The 27,969-nt window shown below is 39.0% G+C and overlaps 1 protein-coding gene across 1 annotated transcript; it reads right to left on the bottom strand.

Annotated features, from left to right (window-relative positions):
- TBX18 (T-box transcription factor 18) lies at positions 1–27,969 on the bottom strand. Its single transcript, XM_005897598.2, has 8 exons — positions 27,219–27,969; positions 25,870–26,074; positions 23,565–23,666; positions 20,300–20,471; positions 14,086–14,253; positions 9,358–9,422; positions 2,664–2,758; positions 1–1,066 (listed from the first exon to the last, which is right to left on the bottom strand). The coding sequence occupies exons 1-8, from the start codon at positions 27,523–27,525 to the stop codon at positions 342–344; spliced, it is 1,839 nt and encodes a 612-aa protein (XP_005897660.1). The 5' UTR covers positions 27,526–27,969; the 3' UTR covers positions 1–341.

The following is a 27,969-nucleotide window of genomic DNA, read 5'->3' as shown; positions in this document are numbered from 1 at the left end:
TTTTTGTTTTTTTTAAGTATAAGAACTTTGGTTAAACATACTACATGATGCCAATACTCTGTGCAACTGGGGAGAAAAATAGAGGGAGGATGTGGTTTTGTAGGCTGCAAACTCCACATGCCACATACAGTATACATATGTACCATAGCTAATCACAATCTCACCATGAGGAAGTCAAAAACCTCAGTGAGCCTTCATTTTCTATTATATATACATTTTACAAGCTACTTGATAAGTTTCTTTTCATATTGCTTTCCAAAGTGAAAGAAAAAATAGTAAAAGAAAACAAAGAAAGAAAATACATTAGCTGGATTCGAATGCAGTTTAACTTAAAGGCTTCATCAGACCATATGTGCAGATACTTGAGATGATGAGAGAGTTAAGCTTCCTAGGGTCCTAGAGTCAAAGAAACTCTGCTGACCCCCACTGCTAAGCAGGTGCACGCCTTCCACGGGGGGCAACATCTGCCGATCCGTCATGGTCCCACTCGGTGAGGACCCCAAGAAACTTCCTTGGGAAGAAACAATTTTCTCAGGACTGGCAGCCAGTTTAGGGGATGTGGAGAAGTTATACCCATACAAGGCACAGGGGCTGTGCAATCTGAACGTGTTGTAGGAACCCTGGTGGGTCTGGTTAGCAGCAAAGGCGTTGCTGGGGGGTGAAGGCATGATGTACTGGAGCTGGGGAGACATCCCTGAAATCTGCATGGACAAGCTGGTCTGTGGGCAGCTGAAGGTGTCCCCATCCGTGCCGCCCATGGACATGTTCACCGAGGCACTGCTGCTGACGCCCACGTAGGAGGGAGTCCTGGGAGGGGCGAACGTCTCCCCTGTCTGGTTGGTGAGCCTGTTGTAAGTCTCAGCCAAGGATGTGCTGTATCGGTTGAGGGTGAGGCCAGAGCGGGCGCAGGCGGAATAGTCAGCTGGGGCCAGACCACACAGCTGGCTGGTGTTGGGTCCCAGATGGAAGGCAGGAGATGAGCAAGGGGAGCCGGACAAAAGATGAGGGTGGGTGGCTGCAACACCATTCCCAGAACCTTGGAGTAAGGTAGAGGAACCTGTATTTCCTACAAAAGAAGTTGAAATGTAAAGAGCCTCTTTTCCTTTCAATTTTGTACACATGAGCTAGACGCAACTTGTTACATAGAGCAGGTAAAAAGACAAAAAGGAGATGGTCTCTGCTCTCAGGAATTGTAATGTAATTGAATTTAGACTGAATGACTTTAAACACAGATACTCTCAAAATTTTCAAGAAAAATTATCTCCCCAAGGGATGGTCTTTTTTGTTTATTTGTTTGCTTTTTATTGTTTTTGTTTGTTTTTTTTGCAAAAGGTATTAGGACTCTACCACATCAATTTTTCACGTTTTCTCCCTCAATTAGTTTTCTCAGAGTTTTCTCATTATTTTGTAATAAACATTACAAATATTAACTTTCCCAGCAACTTAAGAAAATATAAATTTCATCTTACTCTGTAATTTTTTCCAGAAGTATAACCATCACCTCATTTCTACCCACTTTTTACTCTTTTTTTCAGCAGAGTTTGCTCTGGATCAATATATTTTCTTGCAAGAAAAAAGAAGGAATTCAAAGGAAAAATCGAAACTGGCCAGACCCATCCTGTCTCAAACGAACTGGCAACCTCCCACTGAAAGCTTCTGTGGATCAGTGACTACCACGCATGCAGGGCTACTACAATAAGGCAACAGTCTCAAACTTCAAAAATCTCATTTCCAAACAGAAAGCGGTTTGGTGAATCACATGCTAACCCAAGAGCAGAGGTCCAACAGATAAACAGTCCTGTGAAATAGAGAGGGTGTTTAACCCTGCCTCCAATCAATAACAGTGGTGGCAGCTGATCGCCCCCCACTCCCCAGATTTGCTGGCAGATTGATGTCTGCAACTTGATGGAACTTAGGGAGAGAAGAGAATTCCAATGGGCTGGACAGGTTGTAAAACCTTCATTGCTCTAGAGACAGTGTTTTATATAGCTTCTCAAAATAATCTAAAAGCACAATCCACCCAATGATAATTATCTAAAATCCTAGCATGCTAAATTCTCATGGGGATGCCAGGCAGGGTCAGGCATTAAGTGCAGGACTGGGTGCAGGATTGGGCTGTGAGTCCTAGCTACCCAGTAGAGAAGGAAGCATCATCCTGTTCCATGCAGCCTCTTTGAGGAAACACCAGCCCTGGGCTTGTTTGAAATGCTCAACAGTGATCTCAGGGAAGGCTGCCTCAGTGTACCTGAACTTCTCATCATAAATCAGCAGGAGAAACAAGCCTAGAGGCAATTCAGTTGAAGGAAGTGAAGAAAGAAGGGAGCAAAAAAGATGATCTGGGACCAGTATCTGTAATTTCTTGTGAAGTACACCAGGTACCAGGGCCAACTAGTCTACTTCTAATTTTAAGAAAAAAAAAAAATTAAAGGTGAAATAAAGGTCATGAAATACATAAACGGCCTAAAACATCCAAAACTTAACTTATGACCACACTAGCCATTTTCCATACCTACACCAGACACAAAAGGGAGGGATCTTGTAATAGAAGGATGTTGGTAATGAGGTAGCCATTAGACAATAGTAATGACTGCGGCATTTTTCAGTGCCTGAGCATCTAGGTAGGAACTGACCATATCTATGACCCAGGAGACTTCATGATTTACCTTGCTTGGGAATTCCAGGGATATCTTCAAAGGTGAGGGTCCGTAGTGAAGGTCTCCAGAATGCATATGACTCCACAAGAGCTTCCAAACCCATTCTAAATGGAAGGGTCAGGACAGGGGACGAACACAAGAAGCCAAGTTAGGAGCAGTTGGAGTTTTCACTCGTAATAAGCTGCTCAGGAAACACCACTGGAGTTGACAGTGCCTCCCTCATTGGCAGGTTAAAAGCTTGGCACACACACACACCAAAAAAATGGTCTGGAGATGAGCTACTATTCTGTCACCAAGAGCACAGAGGATAGAAACCACCAGCAGGTCCTGTTAATATTCTCTGAAAAATGAGCTGATCTCAGGGGATACAAAAGCTGGCCCCTGAGCTAGGAAGACGACGTGAAGACCATCCATCCTGGCCGCCCTGAGTCCAAGGCTCTGTGTGATCTGGAAGCACCCTCTTTCCCTGACACATTACTACCCCTCTGATGAGGAGGGCTCTGCCACAAAAGTGTGCTCCTGCAAAGAGGCATTTCTACCCATCGTTCAGTGCCTTGACTGCCAGCCACGAAGAGCAGTCATCCAAGGAAAATTCACTTCTCTCTCTGAGGCATGATCACCACACCCAGGACAGCCGGGGAGAGCTCAGGGCAGCAGCCCTGAATTCTCAACCCAGCCTCCAGGAGGACCACAACAAGGTTATCTCATAGGGGGCTAAGGTACACAGACCTAGTATTAGCATCAGACATTATGGTAAAGCCTCTACATACACTTAATAAATGGACACAAAGAGATAGGATAACTTCATAATGGACTATCCACATAATATCTATAAATTTTAAAACATGGCTGACTACTCTAAATACACACAAAAATGTATGTGTCTCCTACCGTAAGTGATTCAGAGTCTTCCTTATTGTATATCAGATAATTAAGTCCTCCAGGTCCTAGAAATGAGTTCCTTCACTCAACTAGCACCTTCTCAAGGCCTTTCCACTTTTCCCTCAACCATTTGAGCCCTAATCAATCTGTTAATTCAGGTAACATTACGCTTTCCATGAAACGCACAGCTTTGCTGAAGAAAATGCCTGATTCCTGAGTGTCACACTATACAAGGCCACCTTTTTGAGATTGTCAGATACAGTTTTAGTGAATGCAGATAATCTGTGTTTAATGCAAATTTAAAGACAGTGAGTATGATTAACAGCTTAGACTCCATGTGATAGCTGCTGTAGATTCCCTGCATCTCCAAGTCATAACCTATGAACTAGGACTAGAGAAACACCCCCTTCAGAGTCACACCTCCTATACAACATGGTGAAAACTCCTGGGAGACCCAGAGTAAGTGACCTGTGCATACAGATAAAACCATCTTCCCTTACTTGCCCTGGGCTGCACTGAGCATGAAGAACAGAGTCTGGCTTTGGATGGAATCATTGTGCCCCAGAGAGAGGACTAGTTAGTGCTCAGGACACTGGATTGGGGTCAGGAGAATTGGACTGTGACTACAACCCTCTAACATTGAGTAAATGTTTGGAGCTCCCTGGACTGCCATTTCCCATAAAGTGAGGACTGGAATACAAAGTTCTGAGTCCTCTCCTAGCCCTAAAGTTTACCACTAAGCAATTTACAAACCAGACATTGTATCCGTGGCTGACTACAAACCAGGTCTAAGAACACTCTACTCAACAATATTTTATGTAAAGTATTGAAGGTATAAGTTTGGCAGCCGTATCAGTCTCAAAGCCCCACATAATCTGCAGGTTGCAGACTCATGAATGCTGTACATGCATGCATGCTAAGTTGCTTCAGTTGTGTCCAACTCTTTTTGACTCTATGGACTGTAGCCCACCAGGTTCCTCTGTCCATAGGATTCCCCAGGCAAGAATAGTGCCGTGGGTTGCCATGCCATCCTCCAGGGGATCTTCCCGACCAGGAATTGAACTCACATCTCTTACATCTCTTGCATTGTCAGGCAGATTCTTTACCACCAGCACCACCTGGGAAGCCCCTCATGAATGCTGGGTGCTGTTTATTCCATTACTTTATTTTAGCCTGTACTAATACTCAATTTTTTTATGACTTTCTAGAAACAAGCTTTTTTAAGTTATAGAATTTAGGACACAGTTTTGTCCTAAACTGTTTCATTAAACACAGATGAATTTTTGTAATTACAGTTTTAAATATTCAGGATACGTAAGTAGTCCTGGAGGGGCCTCAGGGGGAATTTACTAAGAGGCAATTAATGAATATTTACAGGACTTAGAAATTTATTAACTGTGGAGATGAGCATCCGTGCATTATTTGCTTTAGCGGTGTAAACTTGACTATGTTTCAAATACAAACCCATACTCCAAATTCTTAGGGAGAAGTTACTAATCCTCACAAATAGGTAACCCTAAGCCTTAAAGAGATGCTCTGAAGGTTACAGATCTACAAGTGGTCTGATTTGGACCTATTGATATTTTTCTTGAGGCTGCTGTTTCACACTGCAAGTTCCAGAAAGGATTTCAGATATTTTACAGGAAACAGTTATAAAATATTTATTAGCTGAATCTGGACTTTAAAAAAAAAAAAAGTCTTTATTTTCCCCAGTAATGGAGACTTTTCCCGTCTAGTTAAAGAAAAGATAAAAGGCACCTCCTGCAGGAGTGTAGCCAAGGCGATAATTTATACAAGATGCCTTTGAACAATTTCCACATTTTATCACCACCCTAATTTATGCTATCAAATAGCCGAGTTTATTTAGTAAAATGGTTATGTTTTTTCCTAAAGTATTTAAAGAGAAGAAATTTTTGTACCTTCCTGAGTAAAAGATTTTATAGGGTCAACCCTAAGGCCTAACTGAAGAATGAAACTATTCTCAGCACATAAATTCTCCTTCACGTAACAAATGTCCTGCAGGAGCGCTTTTAAGGGCTGAAGCTACTGATTTCTATAAAATAGGCTGTAGGACCATAAATAGCCAGGAAGGTATAATTTTTAATTAAAGCAAATTGTTTTATAAAGTTTAAAAAATCACAAGTCCAAGTTTATTTCTCGTCCTGCATAATTTGTTTATTTCATGTATAGGGAAAAAATAAAAACAGAATGTATATTAAAAAGTAGTAACAGTACATCAAAATCAGGGGTATTAAAGAAATATTTTGCACTTTTTCTCATGGGATTTTTCCTCTATTAACATATGAAAACATATTACCCCTTCCCCAAGTCCTCAGCACTAACGCATCCTCCTGATCTTATAGATAACTTGGGCTCTTTTTTTTTTTTTTTCTTAAGGAAAATAACACGTAAGTTAGAAATCTTCAAAGCTTACCACATTCTCTCTTTTCCATAAAAGTGTCTTTCGCATTTATCAGTGGAAAACGTTAAAGTATTTAATATTGACTCACAGATATTTAATATTGAGTCATAGATATTTAGCATTCAAAAATAAGCACTGAAGAGTTTGTCTGTCATAAGCAGGAGAATTCATTTTAATGAGAAAAAAAGTGAAACTATTCATTTCACCAACAGGGAAGCTATATATAAGCTCAGTAGTTTTTTTCCTATATTAAGGTATTATTTAAACAGTTGGAGTAAAATAAAAATTTCAAAGTTTAACAACCTTTTAAAAAGTGTTAAGATAAAATTCATTATTTTTTGCATATCTATTAAAAACTTTAAAAGGTGTAGAATCAGGAAATAAACAGTAGCCAGCACCATGACTTATACCCCTTCAACAGTGAAAGGAAAGAAAAATTTCTATTGAACCTAGCACTTTGACCTCATGATACCAAACAAGAGACTTAGTGGTTTATTTTGACCAATGCCTCTGATTTTTTTTTAACTGATCCAAAAAAAAAACACCTTTTAATTGTGCCAACTTACCTAAAATTCTTTTTGAAGCCTTGCAATATTGGTTGGCTAAAAAGTTCGTTTGGGTTTCTCCATTACATCTTATGGAAAATTATTCTGAACAAACTTTTTGGCCAACCTAATATGTATCTATCATCTCACTTCCATTTACAGGCTTATGCAGTATAAACACTACCCAAGATACATCTTTAAAAATGTTTAAGGTTATCACTTCAAAAAAGAACTGACAGTAGTGCACAAAATGATAAACATCACTAACACTGCTCTATGTTATATAAGAAAGTTAAGTTCTCGTCATGAGGAAAAAACTATTTTTCTTTAATTTATGCCTATATGAGATGATGTATGCTCACTAAACTTATTATGATAATTGTTTCATGATGTATGTGAGTTAAATCATTATGTGGTACACCTTAAACTTTAGCAGTGCTGTATGTCAATGACATCTCAATAAATGTGGAAAGAAAAAAAAAAAAAAAGACAGTGTTCAAGCCATGTGACCTCACAATGTCAACAGCAGTGAGGTCTTTGCTAGAGTCATCCTACAGGAGAGCCTGGAATTAGTCCTGGCAGTATAGTCACATGGCTTCCCAGGTGGCTCAGTCAGTAAAGAATCTGCCTGCAACAGGGGAGGCCTGGGTTGGATCTCTGGGTTGGGAAGATCCCCTGGAGGAGGGCATGGCAACCTACTCCAGTATTCCTGCCTGGAGAATCTAAATGGACAGAGGAGCCTGGCAGGCTACAGTCCATGGGGTCGCAAGAGTTGGACACGACTGAATGACTAAGCAGAGCACAGTATAGTCTCAAGTCTCAGTGCTGCCTTTCTGGAGTTTCAGTGAGTTTCAATAAATTCATTCTCTGTTTAAAAAAAAAAAAAAGAAGGTTCTTAAATAGATAAATATTCTGCTATCAGAAAAGTCACAAGAAGATTTCATCAAAGTATTTGTCAAGGTCGAAAAAGGAATCATCCCAGGGGCTCCCAGTCACCTCACCAATAAGCACCTCGGTTACTGATTTCAGAAGATTTCAGAAGAGCTTTCAGAAACTCCTCTGAAAAGCAATGTTAACTAGGAGCTAATGCAATGATGTAACAAAAGCCAAGCAAAGTTTTTCTCCACATGGAAAGAGACATCTAAAACAATAGAATAATCTCAGTACAGCAGACGTATGGTAGGAACATCCGGAAATCTTCCTACAGAGTAAAGGATTTCAGATGGAAGCTGCATTATTAGTCAGTCTTATTGATCTGCCTGCGCTAAACTAGAGGGTATTCTACATTTAATACATTTAAGTCCTGGAAATGGCAACCCACTCCAGTGTTCTTGCCTGGAGAATCCCAGGGATGGGAGAGCCTGGTGGGCTGCTGTCTATGGGGTCGCACAGAGTTGGACACAACTGAAGCAACTTAGGAGCAGCAGCAGCAGCATTCAGTCAATTCAGTCACTCAGTCGTGTCCGACTCTTTATGACCCCATGGAACTGCAGCACACCAGGCTTCCCTGTCCATCACCAACCCCCAGAGCCTACTCAAACTCATGTCCATCAGGTCGGTGATGCCCAGTCCTCATAGTACATGGTGTTTAAAAGAACCACTGCATTACCAAAGGGGGAGGGATAAATTAGTGATTAGCAGATACAAACTACTATATATAAAGTAGATAAACCACAGTGTCCTACTGTATAGCACAGGGAACTATATTCAATATCTTATAATAAACCACAATGGAAAATAATCTGAAAAAGAAAAAAAATAAATAAAAGAGCCATTGCACATGAAGATGAAATCAAGTCTTTCTGCAGGCACATAAGTTTATTCTGAGAAAAGGTCTCTGTCTATACTTACCTTGCTCAGCCAATCATCTGAAAGAACTAAAAGTCTGGACTCCTATGTGATTGTTTTCTCTCTACAATTTTAAGTGTAATTGTTCCTAAAATAAAATAATCGAGGGTTTCGACCTCATATAGCCACAGCCTATCAATACAAAGTTTTTAAGAAGTATTAGAATAATGTCTGGAATAAGTGATAAAAATGTCTCAAATACTTTTTAAAAACAAAATGCTTTTCAAAACATTTAAGTCAAAGTCTTACCCAGAGAGGGCATCTGGAGAACGTTAGTCTATTATTAACTATCAACAGTTATAAAATATTTTAGAAAATGTCACACCAACTCTATTGGAATAGAATCATATCAATAAATTCAAAAACTCTTGGCACACAGACTAAGGAGATCTGCTTTTTGATAAAGAGTAATAGAGTGGAATTCATTACTGTAGCTCTCCCACTTAGTACAAACACCATAAAACACGACACAGAAAAAATAAACAAGTGTGTGGCTGTCAGTAGAGCCAAGACAAATTTGGAAACTAAAGAACATCAGCTGTCTTGGCAGTGGGGAGTAGTTTCAAATTCTAGTTGAAAATCTGAGTGAACAAGAGTCTCTGTCATATTTCGAAGACAGATCAATACATAGTTGTGACATTGTTGAGCAAATTCTAAACCAAGAGCAGATGCAGACAGTATTTTGACTTGGGATATTAAAGATCCTGGCTCTGGAGGCACAGGTTTCTACAAAATCCCTCCAGAGGCAGCATGCACTGTACACCCTGAGAACTTCCGTTTTCACCCCAGCATTTCACATCAACATTCAGCTTAGAAATGAGTAAGCCACAATGATGCACCCAAAATAAGTTATATTCATGCCTCAGTGATATTAACAAATTTAAACTTTATAAAAAACGATTTCAAAATCACATAAGTAAATTTAACTGTTTACTTTGTAGTGGAAAATTCACCATAAAAATCAAATGTATTTATCACAGCCAGAATGTTTTTAACTAAGACTCACCTATTACGCCCGGAGTCTCGGAAGCCTTTGGCAAAGGGATTCCTATCTATCTTCAGGCGAGTAATCTGCAGAGTAGGAAAAAAAAAATCACATCAAATCTTAAGATAAAAGCCAAGGAAGGTTATAAAAAATGGTAGTGATGGAAGAACTATAAGAAACTCCAGAATCAACTGTCAGAGGATTCTACTGTGTTCTTCTCCCCTGTTTCTCGGGTATTTATTATCTTAGCAGCAAAGCTACAAGAATATTTCAGAAGTCATCTAGACATTCATTTGCTATGAAAAGAACATTCCCCTACTTCTATCCAAGCACTGTAATAAAGTTTGCTTTGCTATTAATATCCCTGGAGAAGGGGATTCTGAATCGTCTGTTGATAATTGCCCTTCGTTTGACAATCTCTTTAAAACTCTTCCCTTTCTTAACTCTGTGAAATGTGTCTGCTTCTTTTGCAGTAGTGCTGATGGAGAACAGCTAATATCCAACTTCTATTTAACAGCCACGTATACACTTAAATGTTGTTAATGTTCTTCAGAAATGGGCAATATATACTCCTTGAACCTTCCTGCCTTCCGTTTTTCTTTGTCTCTCCTCAAATCATCTTTAAGCTCTCATCTCCTCTTTCATCTGTGGAGTCGTGACCTGGTCAGAGGACTACAGTGAATGTCTAACCAAAGGTAACCGTGACTTGAAGGTTTTAATAAGATTCAATCTTATACACATAGGAGAAATAAATAATAGCTTCATTTTAACTACAGCTGTAATTTGTTGACCTATAACTAGATTTTTATTCAGGAAGATCCCAAGATATGAGGGAAAATTTTTTATAAGTGGTCTAATCATCTCCATTATAAACAATTTTTTTAGTTATACCATCTTGAAATTGACACTAATAAACAACATCCCATCTGTTTCTGACCATATCTCCATCTTGCCCAGAGAAGTTTATAGCCTATTTTCTAAGAAGCACATCATGCTTTGTTTTCTGTGTTTCTTGGTTTAGTAGAATCTACTAAGTTCTAATTGTGCCATTTTGGTCAAGGACAAATGAACACTGCTGAATGACACTAAGGCAAAGAAAGGCATCTCTGGAGAGTCACCTGAAATCCCCCTATATCATGTTGTGTGTGCTTTCAGCCATCTGCCAGTCAGCTTTGCAACACCTAAGGGAGGTGTATTCCACATGCTACTACTTAGTTTGTGGATGCTGCTGCTCAGTTGCTTCCTTCGTGTCCGACTCTGTGCAGCCCCATGGACAGCAGCTCACCAGGCTCCTCCGTCCACAAGATTCTCTAGGCAAGAATACTGGAGTGGGTTGCCATTTCCTTCTCCAAGTTTGTGGATGAAACTACATTATAACAAGATAATGTAAGGGTCTGCTAAGTAATTCACTATGTCTATCACTCTGCCATTGAAAGAATTCTTTATAATTCATTATAGCTCAATTATCTGTTCATTTAAATAATGCTTAAAGAACACCTAATAACTTAAACATTCATTTAAAACAGTATTTTAACACAGTGGGAAAGGGGAGGGTGGAATAAATTGGGGGAGGAATATTGACATATATAAACTACCATGAGTAAAATAGATAGCTAATGGGAAGCTGCTGTATAGCACAGGAAGTTCACCTTGGGGTTCTGTGATGACCTAGAGGGGTGGGATGTTGGGGTGGGGTGGGAAGGAGGTTCAAGACAGAGGGAATATACACATATACATATGAGTTATTCATATTGTTGTACAGCAGAAACTAATACAACATTGTAAAGCAATTACACTCCAATAAAAAAAATTAAAAATAAAAAAAAATAAAGTACAGGGGAAGAAGTTTAAAAAAATATTTCTGAGCTATAAGTAAATGGAAAGACAAAGCAAAAAATAGTATTTTAAAAAAGAGTTTACAGCTATTACAAAGAATGCATTTGAATCAGTTCTAATGAGGTGGATGAAACTGGAGCCTATCATACAGAGTGAAGTAAGTCAGAAAGAAAAACACCAATACAGTATATTAACGCATATTATGGAATTTAGAAAGATGGTAACAATGACCCTATATGCAAGACAGCAAAAGAGACAGATGTAAAGAACAAACTTTTGGACTCTGTGGGAGAAGGCGAGGGTGGGATGATTTGAGAGAATAGCATTGAAACATGTATATTATCATATGTTAAATAGATCGCCAGTCCAGGTTCGATGCATGAGACAGGGTGCTCAGGGCTGGTGCACTGGGATGACCCTGAGGGATGGGATGGGGAGGGAGGTGGGAGGGGGTTCAGGATGGGGAACACATGTACACCCATGGCTGATTCAGGTATGGCAAAAACCACCACAATGTTGTAAAGTAATTAGTCTCCAATTAAAATAAATAAATAAATTTTTAAATAAAAAAAATAAAAAGGAGCTCAGATTTATATCATGGTGCTTGTTTAAATACATTGCAATCACCAGCATCATTACACTGACATCACACCTATTACGCGCATACCATGTATGCTGTAATACGAGTTTTGCACAAATTATTTCATTTAATTCTCATAGCAACTTAGATGTAGTTATTATCCCAATTTTATGTTTTCTTTTATACTGGCTTAAGTTTTTTATGATTATAAGGTTACTTGGCCATAGGACTGGACTGGAACCCCAAGTTTCAGAGCTTATGCTGGTAACCACCAGGCATGGAAGCCTATCAATTTCCCATAAGTTCTTCAAAACACAGTTGAGATGTTAACCAAAAAAAAGAACAACTGCATTTTTCATGATCAATTTCCTTTCTTCCAACTTTTCCACCCTCTTAACTGATTTATCAGCATTTGTGAATTGGTGTGAGTCACCAATATGTATCAAAAACCCACTGTATCTTGTTTATTGTATAACAGAGGCTTGGAGAAAATACATGTTTAAAATAACATTTAATACACAGTTAATTGGATGCGTAATTCAGAGAGAGACAGACAGAGAAGAAAGATTAACAGGGTTGTTTAAAAGGTACCAAAGGTACAAAATGCCTCTTTTCTCCTTACACATTGTATTTTTCCTGAAAAAAAAAATCATTTTCTATGACTGATATATTTTAAGAATATATTCCTGGGACTTGCTGGTGGTCCAGTTGTTAATACTTTGCCTTCTAATGAGGGGGCTTCTGGTTCCATCCCTGGTTGAAGAGATAAGATCCCACATGCCTCACAGCCAAAAACACAAAACATAAAACAGAAGAAATATTGTAACAAAGCCAATAAAGACTAAAAGGGAGCGTGCATGTGTCACTTCAGTTGTGTCCGATTCTGTGTGACTCTATGAACTCTAGACTGCCATGGACTCCTTGTCTACAGGATTCTCCAGGCAAGAATACTGGAGTGGATTGCCATGCCCTCCTCCAGGTAATCTTCATGACCCAGGGATTGAACCCACATCTCTTACATTTCCTGTATTGGCAGGTGGGTTCTTTATCACTAGGGCCACCTGAGAAGCCCTAAGGGGCTATATCTTAAAAAAAACTTAATTATCTCCAGCCCTTTTAAAGGTTAATTTCATGTTCCTTCCTAAAAGCCTACATAAAAAGTGTGACAGTGTGAGTGTGAGAGGACAAGACAGCTTGGGTGGTGTCACCCATGGATGAGAGCAGAGGAGCTTCTCAGCCCTAAGGGAGAACTCATAGGGCAGGGTTCAAATCTCCTAAGAAGATTTAAAACAAAAGAAAACAAAACAGAGACCTTAAAGCCTTAGATTGTTGACTGAGATGTATATAAATGTCAAGAGAAGTGAAAATCTAAAATAATGCTGCTGACCTTTGAAAATTAAAAAAAAAAATCTACCACAGACCACATTGCTCCACTACATTGCTATTTCTTATGAAAACTGGCCAGAAAATTGCATGGGTCAAATAATTGCCTCCACTCAATTTTCCACCTGCTTGATACAGCCTTAAATAATGACATATATTAATGCTAACTTATAGAGAAAAGAAATATTTCACTTCTCAAATTATTTCTAATTTAATGGAAGGATTACTCCACAATTGCTCATCTCTCAGACAGTAAGGGTATGTATAACCCTCTATCACAATTGAAGAAATAGCACTTTTGTACATATAAGAAGGATAAATGATTCTGAAATACTTCCCCGAACACATGGATGGCAGCTTTAAAATAAAGTGAGCTGACAAATCTCATGTCCTGTGATACAACTCACTTTCATATTCTACGGGTGTATTTCCTAGTCAGTACACATGCTTTCTAATTTTAATTATAACATCAGGATTCAATGTCTCAAAATGGAAAGTAAACTTACACTGCCAGTCATGAGAGACATTCTGGTCTGAAGAAATCTTCACTTGTAAAGAGTAGCTTTACAAGGGCATCTTGGATAAATATTACTACATATGCATGCATGCTAAGTCACTTCAGTCATGTCTGACTCTTTGCAATCCTATGGACCGTAGCCCACCAGGCTTCTCTGTCCATGGGAGTCTCCAGGCAAGAATACTGGAGTGGGTTGCAATACCCTCCTCCAGGGGATTTTCCTGACCCAGCAATCAAACCCCTTTTGTTATGTCTCCTGTGTTGACAGGTGGGGGTATATGTGTATATATATACACACACACATTCTGGATGTCATACATGGCAAGCACTTTATGACCATTCTTAACTTTTAGATAGAGTGAAAAAGAGAGCTAGCTTTTAATCTGCACATGAAATTAAAAGTCTAGAAAGATTCCAATTCTGAAAACAATACCTGCTGGTTCTGATAGGCGGTGACAGTGGTGAAAACAGTTTCTGGAAAGGAAAATGCCTTCACTCCCTCTCCAGATGGAACAGGCTTGATAGGAGAAAGATCATCCCCACAGTCTTTACGGATGATGTGGACTCGCGGTTGGTATTTGTGCATAGAATGAAGTATAATCTATATCAAGGAAAGAGAAGACAAATTTGTCAGCAACTTCTACCCAACCTCAACCTCTGACTAAATACTGAATGTGTAAAACAAATCCCAGTTAGAAATAAAGATACCCAAGGCTGTGAAAGTCCCAATTTAATACAGTGTATGAAAACTGGAGTGAGACAATTAGGAAGCTGTTTGGAAAGTGTGCATACAAAAAGAAAAAAAGGCAAGTAATTATTTTGGTTGAAGCCCTGTGTGCAACCATATGAATGTAGCATCACATTTTCTGTTTCTGAAAACACAAGAATAAATTCATCAGCATTTTTATTTATAATGAACCTAATGGAACACAGAGTCCAAAACAATAAAACTAAAAATGAGACTGAAATGACTGTTTTAATTCCACCACACCCATCCCCTAAAAGTAAGTATTTGCACACCAAGATTTTCTTCAGAGAACATTTTTCCTCTGTTGGTAACTACAACATATCTACTCAAGGGCAAAGGGATTTTAAGGATACCCCAGGGTCTGCCTTATGTGTGGTTCACAAAGTCTCTGGTTTGCCTGGAAAGCCCAGCATTCGTGCTTCCATCACAACAAGGCTTCCAAAACCCAGATGTCCGGGGATGAAAAAGCTCTCAGACTCAGCTCGGGGAATCTGATGATATGGTTCAACTGCCTTCTGCCCAATGATTCCACTTCTGAGAATTTATCCTAAGGAAATATTCCAAATCCCAAAAAGTGTTTCATGTACAAAGATGTGCAATGCACGATTTACAACAGTGGAAAAACTATAAACCACATGAATAGATTGGTTAGGTAAATGAAAATCCACACAATGGTTACAACATTATTCAGCCATTACTAACGCTTTTAGAACATTTTTAACGACATAATGAAACACTTCTTTTTAAACCCTAAATTAGAATAAAGGATCCGAGTTGTTTTTAAACTTACCATAACTACATAAAAATAGACAGTAAAAGGACCCATACAAAGACATGAACAGTGGTCATCTCTAGATGATGGAATTGTGGATGAATGTTTTCTTCTTCATTTGTTTTACACTTTCAAGGTAGAGGAGGTAGGTAAAGAAATAGCTTCATCCAATGAGATTTTCTATGTGCTGCTGGAAATCCAAATTCAGTTATTCACTAATGAGTTTAATTAACAAATCTATATCTTTCCTGAGCTATACAACTTGAATTCAAGCTTTGAAGTGTTAGAAGTTTGGAGAAATGCTTAAACAAAAGTCTGAGGGAAAAAAACACAACCACAGTGGTTGGTTTACCTGCCTCATGCTTTTCAGGATGTGCACAGTTTAATAAACCAAATTCAGAATCACTGGTCAACCTAAACATCTCTCTACTTATAGAGTGTGTTTGCTGCCCCAAAGGAATGTGTTTATCTTCCATTATTAACCAACAGTTGTGAGGTTTTTCTAACCTAAACTTTTCTTTCTATCAGTGGAGGAAATGCCTAGAGAGTAAATCTAATGATGATACTCACCACACATGCCTGATGGAGGGATAGCATGAGTCTGAATAAAGGACAAGAGGAGACAATAGCCCTCATTGTCATCTGGGGGGACACAACACAAATCAGCAACCTCGGGAAAAGTTTTTTTTCCAGATATATAAAAGGACAGAATTTCAACTTATTCATGACTCACAAAGTCAATTAAAGGGTTACAACTGGAAATCTTTAGATAAGTAAAATTAGCAAATAAAGTAAAAAAATAAAACGTGCTGTATTTAGTAAGGATAAGTTCTGTTTTGCAAAACACTGCCTGTTGGGGTGTGTGTATATACACTAAGTTAAACATAAAATGTATGTCTGGCTGTAATCAGATTAAAAGTCTGAAAAAGCAAGATTTAATTCTAATGATTCATAAATTCCAGAGCTGGAGAAAAACTGGAAAAAGTCACTTTACATTAAACAAAAATAAAAGGCATGGTTAGTTTCAAAAGATGAGAGTTAACTGACTTGAAGTGAAGGAAATAAAAAGTCATTTAGGTTTCTGTTTACTAGTCAATGAAAAGTAAATTCTTGTTTTATGAAATCTTTTTTCTCTCAAGCAGATTTCTCCATACAGCTCTCTATATTTTAATAGTATTATTTGTTTAAGCTGCTGCTGCTACTACTAAGTTGCTTCAGTCGTGTCCGACTCTGTGCGACCCCAGAGACAGCAGCCCACCAGGCTCCCCCGTCCTTGGGATTCTCCAGGCAAGAACACTGGAGTGGGTTGCCATTTCCTTCTCCAATGCATGAAAGTGAAAAGCGAAAGGGAAGTCGCTCAGTCGTGTCTGACTCTTAGCGACCCCATGGACTACAGCCTACCAGGCTCCTCCATCCATGGGATTTTCCAGGCAAGAGTGCTGGAGTAGGGTGCCATTGCCTTCTCCGATTATTTGTTTATATCCTTATGCAATCTCCAAAATGATTTAAGGTGGGATATACTGGGAGTAGGGTACAGAAATAGCTGAGGCATGCCTATGTTTGTACATTAAAGGGTAACTGCCAACAGTAATCTGAATATTATTCAAAAAAATAATTTATTCTCAATATTACCTATAGGAATTTAGTATATCCCTACAAATTTTTAGGGAATGCTAAACAAGCCTTAGTTCCTATATATAAAATAGCATTATTTGTTTTTTAACGAACTATCAAAGTTATGATGACAAATGGTCATGAATAATTTGCTTTTTATTAGAACTAAAGTAGAACTAAGAGAACCACTGCCCTTATGAACAAAAAGACCACAATGATAATATCCATTACTGAAACTCAAATAATTATAATCTGATCTGCATGTTCTATATTCTCTGTTCTGTTTAGATGGAGGATATTTTTTCTTTTGGATGCTATCTATTAGCACAGATAGTAACATAAATCTCTGTCCATACAAACAGGGTGCTTTCCCATGTGTAGGTTAATACACATTTTCCCCATGTTAAAGACATTAGGTTTGACATTGGTGGGATAACTAATATTTTAAAATTTAGCCATTACTAGTCTTCCAATTTCCTTCTCGTATATTCTTCACAATTCTGACTCTCTTTCAATTTCTTTATTTCTTATGAAGCAGAATAAATTACTTTTTTAAAAAGACACTAGGTTTGAGTCAAAAGAAGCGTTATTACTTAGTTCTGATGCTGCCTATCATATAAGGGCAGAGGGATGAGAGTCCCTGTGAGGTCCCTGCATCAAGAAAGCGACTGAGTTAGTCCCCTCACAATAGTACTGTTGTCTTCTCAGACCCTGAATCACATCAACAGTAGAATATGACTTCCTAATCTCTAATCTAACCTTATTTAGGGTGATAAAACTGAGCAAAAAAAAACCCTAATAGACACCTTCTTTGCAGAGCCTTCCCAATCTCTCTTGGCTGGAACAAAATGGCTGCCGTACTGCGCTGCTCTGACAGCACCATAATCTGTGTGCTGCTGCTGCTGCTGCTGCTGCTGCTAAGTCGCTTTAGTTGTGTCCGACTCTGTGTGACCCCATAGAAGGCAGCCCACCAGGCTCCCCCATCCCTGGGATTCTCCAGGCAAGAACACTGCAGTGGGTTGCCATTTCCTTCTCCAATGCATGAAAGTGAAAAGTGAAAGCGAAGTCGCTCAGTTGTGTCCGACCCTCAGCGACCACATGGATTGCAGCCTAGCAGGCTCCTCTGTCCATGGGATTTTCCAGGCAAGAGTACTGGAGTGGGGTGCCATTGCCTTCTCCGAATCTGTGTGCTAGTCTTCTCTTTTGTCTAGGTTAGATCACTGAAGCCAGAGACTATGGCTTTTCATCTCTTACTACATTTTACAAAGTCTTCAAAACTTTTGTTTTTAAATAAATAACAGACAAGAGTACTCTCCCTCCTACCTTCTCCTCTAGTATCAAGCAATACGTGATTTCTACTAATAGCAAAGGCAATTTTCTTGCTTCCAAAATGTATAGGTACATATTTTTCTCTCTCCATTCCCCCTACACAATACTTTTTTTTTATTAAAGTATTACATCCTGCCACAACTTTAAAAGAAAAAATTTTTTTGGAAGATGACACACTTCTATAGATATTGCTTGTTTTCTGAGTTTTTATTTTTCTTAATAGTGAAATATTATTATTCAGGTATAAACAACTGGGGTTCAATTGGCAATCTATTATTTTGTGTTTTAAACAAATGCTGTGTGATTTAAATCAGTAGACATCTGAGCAAAGCATATTATCCTCTGTAATACAGGTGAGTCTCATCCAATTAGTTGAAAAACTTAAGAAAAAAAAATTGAGGTCCACTGAGGAAAAGGAAAGTCTGCTTCCAGACTGCCTCCAGACTCAAGTTGTAATATCAGGTCTTCCCTGGGTCTTTGCCAATCCACCCTGCAAATTTTGGACCTACCAGCCCTACATCTGTGTTAGTCAGTTCCCTAAAATAAATGTCTCTCTCTCGTGTGTATGTGTGTGTGTGTGTGTGTATAATATAATCTGTTGGTTCTGTTTTTCTAGAGAATGCTGTTTTAAATAGAATCTAGTGAAATTATGAAGATAAAATCATATAGATAGATAAATTACTACCTCTAATACTGTAGATATATTAGGTATAAAGCCAGTAATTTGATCAGAATTAGAATTATAAAATCACCATATTTATTTAAATTATTTAAAGTCGTTTGTATCTTATCTACGACAGTGTATAGTTTTTGGATCCATTATCTCTTCAAAAGATATGTACTCAAATACATATATATATATATATATATACACTCAAACTATAGAACTCCAAAAAATAGAGTATATTTAAGCTTTTGAAAATCATCAACATTTAGTGCCATTTATTTTTCAATTTTTTATTCTAAAAAAAAGTAAAGACTCTTCAATGGACACACTGGCAAAATTTCACACTTAGCTCCCTCATTGAGACAGAAGAAACTAATGTCCTTTCACTGAAGTCAAGTGAAAAAGAACTGTTACAACCTGACTATGTACATAAAGAAAAAAACAGAAAGTAATGTACTTTCAGGACATGAAGTTGTATCATTCAGAAGTGAAATGTACTAGGCTTCAAATTACAAAAAGCACTGGCAGTTTCAGAGAGATGAGTCTTACAAATCTAGATACTGCATCTGTACCACAATGAAATGTGTACTTGAATGTCTTCGTTAAGGTCAATTGCTTAAGATATTGTCTAGCAACTTACAAATCACATCCTGTCACCACTGTATTACCATCTTATGACAGTTTGCATTTTTTGTTTTAAAAGACTGGCCCGTAAATAAGCTATCTTCATGTCACCCCTTTGAGAAATGAATGAATTGGTATTCCTTTTATGTATGATACACTCTTCAAAAGGCACATCAATCCTGCTTCAGTCAAAACTCTTTCAAATAACAGAAATCTAACAGAAATGCTAGCACTGAGTGGAAATCAGCACATATTCAGTTTCTTATTTATTAAAACATCAATAATAAGGTAGATATCTCACCTACAAACAACACTGTGTGAAAATCATTAAAGTGTTAAAAATGACTATATTATTGAAACTACTGACTTTAGCATATATTTCATATTTCAGTTTTAAGATGAAAGGAATTATTATTACAACATATTTTGACACATTAGATGTCATTACAAAACAATTGGAAGCTTGCAGATGGAACACACAGATAACATAAGCCTGGGCCATTGTTGACAAGCGATGAACCTCAGCTGGGAAAAGAAGAGGCTATAGGCAGGACACCATAAATCATTATCACGGTTCACCGAACTTCTAGAATTCATATTCAAAGTGTAGTAATTATCACTTTATGAAATTTCAAACAAATGTGCTGGCTAAAATTATCTTCTGACACAAGTGCAGTATCCAGTTTTACCTATTAAAAGCTTCATAGAATACTCTGGCCACAGGCATAGCCTCTGATGAAAATGTAACCTTGATGTTGCACAGCTGTGCACACTCTAGTCAACCAGGAGAGGAATGTCACGATCTTAGAAAAGTTCATTTCCTTCAGGCAGACACAGTATAGATAATGGTCGTGCCATCCAACGGAGGCAAATTAGGGAGGCCCTCTACTCACGTGGCCTTGGTCGTCCAGCTCGTTGTTGGTGAGCTTCAGCTTGTCGAAACTGATCACTTGTCTCATCCAAGTCTCCCCCGAGGCAGGTGAGTCTGGATGAATGTACACGCGGGGTGGCACAGGGGAGTCAGCATTGCCTGCCACCATCCATTTAGAGCTGTGATAAACATACCTAGAAGGCAAGGACAAGGCTCTGTTTGTGGATTGTTGCTTTCTTGGAATTTCCAACTCTGTAGCCTCAGACAAAACGGGCACCCTTTTAAGTCTAAAATTCAAGGATTTGCTCTTTAGATTCAATGTGTATAAAATAAGAATTCAAATACTTTTAAAAAACTCTCTGAAGCAGTGGTAGCCTGCTGACCACTCAAGGTGATATGTTAAGGATTTAGTGAAAAATATGCACATTATTTCCACCATAAATGCAAGAATTTCAATTTGGATAAATCACACTTATTCATGTTAGACATTCTGTCTGTATTCTGATGTTTTCCATTTTTCTTCTGGATATGCAATTGACATGAAGAAACTATTAAGTTGTCAAGGTCTGCTTTAAGGAAATCCCAAAAATACTCGAGAGTTATATCTTCAACGGTCTAACTTTCTTTATCACTCCCCATTTTAGGCTTATGTTCAAACTGATAAGAGACATGGTAGAAAGTCAAGGGGAAATTGTCAGAATGTACAGCAAATTTATTTTCATAGGGAAAAAAGTCCCTTCTATTATTTAGAATTATTTTTTTCTAACTCCATTACACTAGAAACTGAAAATTCAGTTTAATTTTGTTAAAATTCAGTTTAATTTAAAAGTTTGTATAATCATAAAACATAGGCTTTTATCTCTTCTAATTCTCTTTTTTTACTATTGTCAGAAAATCTTTAAATTTTTATACCACTAATTAAAATATACATCAAACTTTTAAAATTACGATTTATCTAAATAATATTACCTTTCTAATTAAGAGGCAAAACATCCTATTCTACTTGTTTATGTCTGTCAACTACACGGACTCTATAAAAATAACACACTTATATAACAATGTTTCAAGTAGTATATAAGATAATAATGTTTAATCTTATATTCAGACTATCACTTATGGTTAGTTTAAAATAGACTAACTCAAAAACTAGAAACTAGTATATCAATGATTAATTTAAAAAAGGATAGAAAATGAAAATATATATTTGGATGCTTGTCTTCCTTTTGTTTTAAAATATGGCATACAATTTAAAGCAACAATTTATGAATAGTCTCAAAGAATTCTACGAGTATACTATGAAATTTTCTTCTTAAAATAGCATGAAGTATTTTCATAATATCCCTGATGAGGCCCACTGTTTCAACTATGTTCACACATTTCATTCTCTTTTGAATTCAATATGCCTTCTATTCTCTAATTCCTTTTCTTGGGAAAAAATACATTATCACAAAATTAAGAATAACAATAAAAACAATTTCCCTTAATTGATACAGTGTAATTTCAATAAATAAGCTCTGTGCATGGGCTTTTGTGAATATGAATTTTACATTCTAATAAGTCACAATCACTTTTCATTTGACCAAATACCATTCTTTGATAGCAGAGAAAGAGCCAAAATATTTATTTCTACTATTGCTGAAAAAGTTGGAAAATAAATCTTAGAAATGCAAGAAAAAGCAGCACAACGGATACAGAGCTATTGCCAAAATAAATAGAACAATATGCTCTGTCAAAATTTTGAAAAGTATGCATATTGAACAGTTCAAAAATCTATACCCACTAAGAGAATAAATGCTACATGTTACATATTCTTTGTGAAACATTCTAAATACAAATGCTCAAAACAAATTTTTCTTGAGAAGCAATTTAACTGAAAGCAAATTTATGTTTTAGAATTTGATCTTTTAAAATCTGGCATCTTAGTACTAATACTTGAAATTTTTCTTGTTTTATATGTGACGAATAGGCATCAATTAAATAAAATAAGCCATCCAAAATATATGAGAGAGATTTGGAAGAAGAAATAGAAGACAAACTTAGAAGAGAAAGGAAAGATGTCTAAACTCACTAGAATTACACTGTTTTCCTCTGCACAAACCCAAATTAGAATATGGATTTTAAACCAAGTATACTTAAAGATAAACTTCAAGGCACTTCTAGCTTCTATTATGGAGTAGACAATTTTAACAAAACTCCCTAATGAATTATTTAATTAAAATAAATGATACAACTTATACACAAAAAAGTCCTTTTTACTACCCATATTTTTAGCATTCCATATGTGCCTCTACTAATTAAATCTGTATACTTTTGACACCATAAACCTGTTTCCAAAAAGTGACTCCCTAAATCTTAAAAAGTAATAAAAACCAAATCTGATTTCATTTAAAAACTTACTAAATGTTCTAGGTGTTTATTTAAAAGACAGAAACAAAAGAGACCAAAATTTAAAGCAGGGTCTTCCAACTTGCCACTCAGAATTTCCTTTTTTTAAATGTTAGCATTTTCAACTCCCCAGGAAAATAAAAATAATTGTCATTGAAGACTGTTGATTTGTTTACTCACAGAAGGAAAAGCAAAGTTTGGCTTGGTACTGAAGAAAGTATCTTTTCCAGCTTTACTGGAATCCAGCTTTACTTGATATCTAGATAAATATATTCTCTCAAAACCCAAATATTATAATAATTTTAAAAAATTCTCTGTTAACTACCAGCCACAAAAAACAATAAGATAACAAATTTATTACCAGCTTAAAGATGTCTTGATATCATAATGAATTATGATTTTGTTTTCCTAAATTATAAAAAATCTTCAATAATTTTCTCATATTAAAGAGAAAAAAGCCTGTAAACAGTTATGATTTTGTACATAACAAAATAAAGGGAATTTATTTAAAGGTCACAAAATAATCAGGAAGAAATTGAAACAGTTTAACTATTATGTACACGTACAAATTTTACTTCATATTTCCTCTCAAAATCCTAATCAAAATGTGATCAACATAAAAGACATACTTAGCTTACCAATGCTAAACTGGCCACTTATTAAAATTCCTCAACACTTAAAGACATTTCTGTATCTATTAAAAACAAAACAAAAAATAAATGTTCACATTTACTGCAAGAGAAGGCACCATCTAGACTACTGCAAGTGACTGGGGTTGGACTGTGGATCCAATCATTCTACAGGCTTCTGGAAACAAATATCATAGTCAGTACAGATGAAATCCACTTAGCCTGTGAAATCCTGGGGCTTTCTTATTCTCTGTACCCATCTGATCACTGTACCTGTATCTTTTGTTGTCCACTGGCACAATATCCATGGCAATATAATACTGCTGGTGAGGATCTAATCCTGAGATCTTCACTCTCATTGCTGGAAACATGCGCCTATGTATAAGAGAGGGGAGGAAAGATGGTTTGGGTTTTGTTTTGGGTTATGATTATGCTTGAAGAATGAATAAGCAAAGAAAGCTCTTGAATCTGTATTTTTCATGTGGACAAATTTATAGCATTCACTTTGGCAAATGTAATCCAAAGAATCTGAACACAGGATGTATAAAACTGAATCATTTAAATGTAATTTGTTATACCTGTATTTGCATTCTATGTTTACTGAAATGTCAGTATATCTAAAAGCCAAATACACACACACACACACACACACACACACATATATTCTGAAGAAATAATGGTACAGAAAGCACTTTATTTTTTAAACAAAAATCAGTAAGCAGGCTGACTTTAACAAAACAAATAATAAATGGTTCCAAATAGTAGAAATAGAAAATCTGATTTTCTCAAAGTGATAAAATATACTATAATGTGAAATTTTAAAAGGGTTATAAAAAAGCACAAGGAGCCAATGTGCCATGCCATAACCAAACAATATGTTCTTTATTGAGACAGGACTTCCTGTCTGCCGCATGGTAAAGGTGAAGTGCAAAAGTTGCTCTAAATTTGAAAGGTATAGTAAAACTTCTTTATTGAAAGCAGAAACTAAACACAATGTATATTTACCAAATCATTCCTTCCCCCACCATGCCCTGAAAATACTTTAACCACACTTACTCACAACTTTGCTAATTAAAACAAATGAAACCCACATTTCTTTTAGCTTCCCAGAGATGCTTATCAAAGGAGATACTAAAGTAAATGCATCTATCTTTTTTAAAAGCACAGTAGCAAGGAATACAACAGCAAATTATTGTGTATATATGTATGTGTGTGTGTGTGTATATATATATATGAGCAGTTCCCTCTTCAAGAAAAAAACAAAAAACTTTCATCTACTGATTTATGTCTAGGACCCTTCCAGGTAATCTAATTTTTGCTAATTTAACCTTATAACACAAATTTTAGTACTGTTATTTACCAAAAATGTTTTCATAACAATAATGCCATTAAAGACCACTTCCAGAGAAAAGAAAGTCCATTATTCCTAACTAGGCATGAGAACAGTTTAATACACTGGCTGTTTAAGTGTTTTTCTCAGTGCACCTGTAAGATAAAGAGTAAAGGTGTTTAACTACAACCTTTATAAGACAACTGTTGCTTTGTGTTGTTGAAGACTGAATTTGGATCATTAATAAAAGCTCTGTGAAAATGTAGAAGGTAGCATATGGATTCAATAAAATATGTTTTTGTAATTTCTAACTAGTTTGGATACTTTTATACTATCCAGGTTTTTGCCATGTGTACTCCCTGAAAGAGTTGTGTGTGTGTTAAAAGTTTCTTTTGAGGAAGATAGTAGTCGTAGATTTCACTGCACTAAATGAACTGAAAACTTAAAAACGGAAATATTGCTGTGTGCCTTCGAATTAACATGATCTGTGCAACAAATCCATTTATTTTACTAACTGATGGATGTGGAAATTTCACACTTTCAAAAAATAGATAAAACTTACAAATTTTGTTTTGGTATTCCTCAGCAAATTTAGGCTAATTTGTTGGATTTCACTAAGGGGAAAAAACTATAGTAACTGTGAATCTATAAAAAGAATGGTTTTTAAAAATCAGAGCAATTGTTTTTGCAGGGATTAAACATGGTTTACAGATGATTCTAGTAATTTTCATCCTAATCTAATATCAAGAGAGCATAACACAGCACATACTCATACTGCCAGCGAATCTGTGGATAAAGAAGCAATTGGAAGTTTCAAATCTATAAAAGCAAACGAGAGTTTGGCTAAAGAGTAAACTGCGTTTTTTAAAAAAGGGGTAGTGTGGTGGTGGATAATCTGTTCCACAGTTTCAGAAACATAACGAAAGTCTAACTAAATACATGAACAGATGCTAAGTCGGATCACGAATCTTTAACACCCCTGCCCACGGAATATCAGTAGTCACCGTCACCGCCTCGGCGGCCACAGTGATTTCTCCGCAGCATCCAACGAGAGGACTCCCCGCGCCGACTGCACTCCAGGTTAGGTAGGCAAAGTCGGTCTCAAAAGTGAACCACTACCGAGGGCCTAGTCTTATCTGTACAAACTGCTAACCAGAGACCCCATCGTGCTGCAGATCCTTTTCCCTCACCCACCAAGGCGTGGAGTGAGGCCAGGGCCCGGGCCGTTCGCGCCAGCTTGCCCTTTACCTGCCCGCCTTGGTGATGATCATCTCCGTGCCGATCTCGTGAAAGCGCTTCCAGAGCTCAGCTCCTTGCAGATCCACCCGCGGGGCCTGCGGCGAGGGCAGCGGGGTCCCGGGCCGGGCAAGGGTGGGCGCCGGGGACCCCTTCGGGGAGCCTCCTGGGGATGCCAGCGGGGAAGCGCCCTGCAGGAAGCCATCCTCACAGCCGCCTGGGCAGCAAAGGGTAGAGAGGGGTACCGGTGAGGGCTGGAGATGGGAAGCCTAGTGGAGAGATAAATCCCCCGCGGGCGGCTGGGGAGAGAAAAGGGCAGCGGGAGAAACGGAAGTTTTCCTGCCATCCGGCCCTTTAACAGGCCCACGGGTGGGTAAATACCTGCTCCGCCCGCCGAAGGGACGGGCACTCGACGCTCAAGTAGGGCCCTCTTGGCCCCCAAGTCTCAAGTCCTGAAGAGGCGTGCGGCCCAAGTCCACCCCACCCTCTCTGCTTCCGCCCGGTCAAGGCCCCAAAATAAGTTTTGTGCCGCAGCCGGAGTCTGGGATCCGTGCCGGATACACCCGAGCCATGGAGAGCACAGAGCAAAAGCGCCTGGCGCTCGGGTTCCAGGTCTCCTATGCTTGGGCCTCGCTTCCCAATCGGCGTCCTTGCTTAGGGCCCGGCCGGAGGTATCCTCTAGAAATCTCTCCAGACACCGCTCTCGCCAAACTCCCCGGCCGTCCAGAGCGTCCTAGCAAAGCAGCACAGGGAATAGAAGAGCGCGAAAAACAAGCCCAAGATCGCCGTCGGCCTTGGTAGCGGGAACCAAGGGTTGGGGGGAGGCAAGGGAACCGCTCAGCTAGCCCTTGGGAAACCACGTTTGCAAATACACCGCCCTCTTCCTGGTTTGCCCAAATGGTTTAGGCATTTGTTTCGGTTTCGGGGGGGTACGCCGTCGCTCACCCTACTCTCTAGCTTTGAAAAGTTAGGAAATAAAAAGAGCACCCAGGGGCTAGAAGCCCAAGGGAGGCAGATGCGGAAAGCACAGATCTGCACCGCTGAGCGCCACAAATTGCAGCTGCTACGGGTGAGCTTCGCCTAGTGGGCGGCGGCCGCCTGAGAAGCCAGACTGGAAGCGGCATTTTAACCGTCTGGACGGTGACCCGAGTTGCGCGGAGGAGCGGCCAGGGCAGCGGGAGCTTTGAGCCCTGACACCCATCGCTAGTGCTCCTGTGGCTGAGTTGCCCTGGGTGCGTAGGGACACCGCGCGCTCGCACGCCCACAACTCGCATAAGTTCAGGTTCTCCGCGGCGGTACGGGCCCGCGGGACCGGGAGGGGACGTGCAGGGAAGAAGTTTAGGCGGGAGGGGCCGACTCACCCGCGGTTCCGCGGGAGCCGCAGCTCCGCTCCAGGTCTGCGCAACTCCGGGTGGGCCCGGAAGCCGCCCCAGCCGGCGGCTGGAGCGCAGAGCCTTCATCTCCCTCGGAGGAGCCCTTTTCGCCGGCGCCGCCGCCGCGGCTGCAGCCTCCGTCATCTAAGGCCCCGGCCGCCTCCTCCGCGCCCAGCTTTCGCCTCTTCTTCTGAAGCTGTTGCTGCTTCTCGGCGCCGATCAGTGCCTCCACCGAAAAGGCGTGCGCCTTAAGGCTTAGCATGCTGCACGGCGAGCCCCTCCGTTTCTCGGCCATCCCCGCCGCCCGGCGCCCTCCCCTCGCTCATATACACGCGCGCGGGCACACGCACACACTCGTTCTCCTTCCCCCACCAAAATCTGAACGACTCTCGGGGCCTCCCGCAGGCCCAGATCAGCTCCCTTCCCCGCTGCGGGCAAAGACAAATTTGGCGTTTCCTCTCTCGCGACTGTGTTGGGATCCGAGGAACCAGCGACGCGCCCGCCAAGTTTCCTTCCCTCGGTCTCTCGCGCGCGCTCTCTCACTGATGGACTCCTTCGCTCCCACCCCCTCCACCTCCTCCTGCTGCTCCAAGATCTGCCTCGACTGATGCGCCAGCGAGAACTAACATGGGTAAAAAACACTCTGCGGACACAAATTAGGGATTGTAATTGAAATTTGTTGCCTTGATCTGTCAGCACTTCCAGGCAGGAGAGCGGTGGGAAGAACTTGCTCATTAGT

Source organism: Bos mutus, chromosome 9, assembly GCF_027580195.1.
Source record: "Bos mutus isolate GX-2022 chromosome 9, NWIPB_WYAK_1.1, whole genome shotgun sequence".
Taxonomy (NCBI): domain Eukaryota; kingdom Metazoa; phylum Chordata; class Mammalia; order Artiodactyla; family Bovidae; genus Bos; species Bos mutus.
The sequence above is the reverse complement of the archived record's forward strand: the minus strand, read 5'-3'. Positions and strand labels throughout refer to the sequence as shown.

Excerpts from the sequence above, each read along its gene's own strand:
- TBX18 (XM_005897598.2), bottom strand. The coding sequence starts at position 27,525 with ATGGCCGAGAAACGGAGGGGCTCGCCGTGCAGCATGCTAAGCCTTAAG. Across the intron at positions 9,423-14,085 it reads CCGCCTATCAGAACCAGCAG|ATTACTCGCCTGAAGATAGA; the intron begins GTATTGTTTTCA and ends CCTACTCTGCAG. Across the intron at positions 2,759-9,357 it reads CGAGACTCCGGGCGTAATAG|AATGGGTTTGGAAGCTCTTG; the intron begins GTGAGTCTTAGT and ends CCTTCCATTTAG.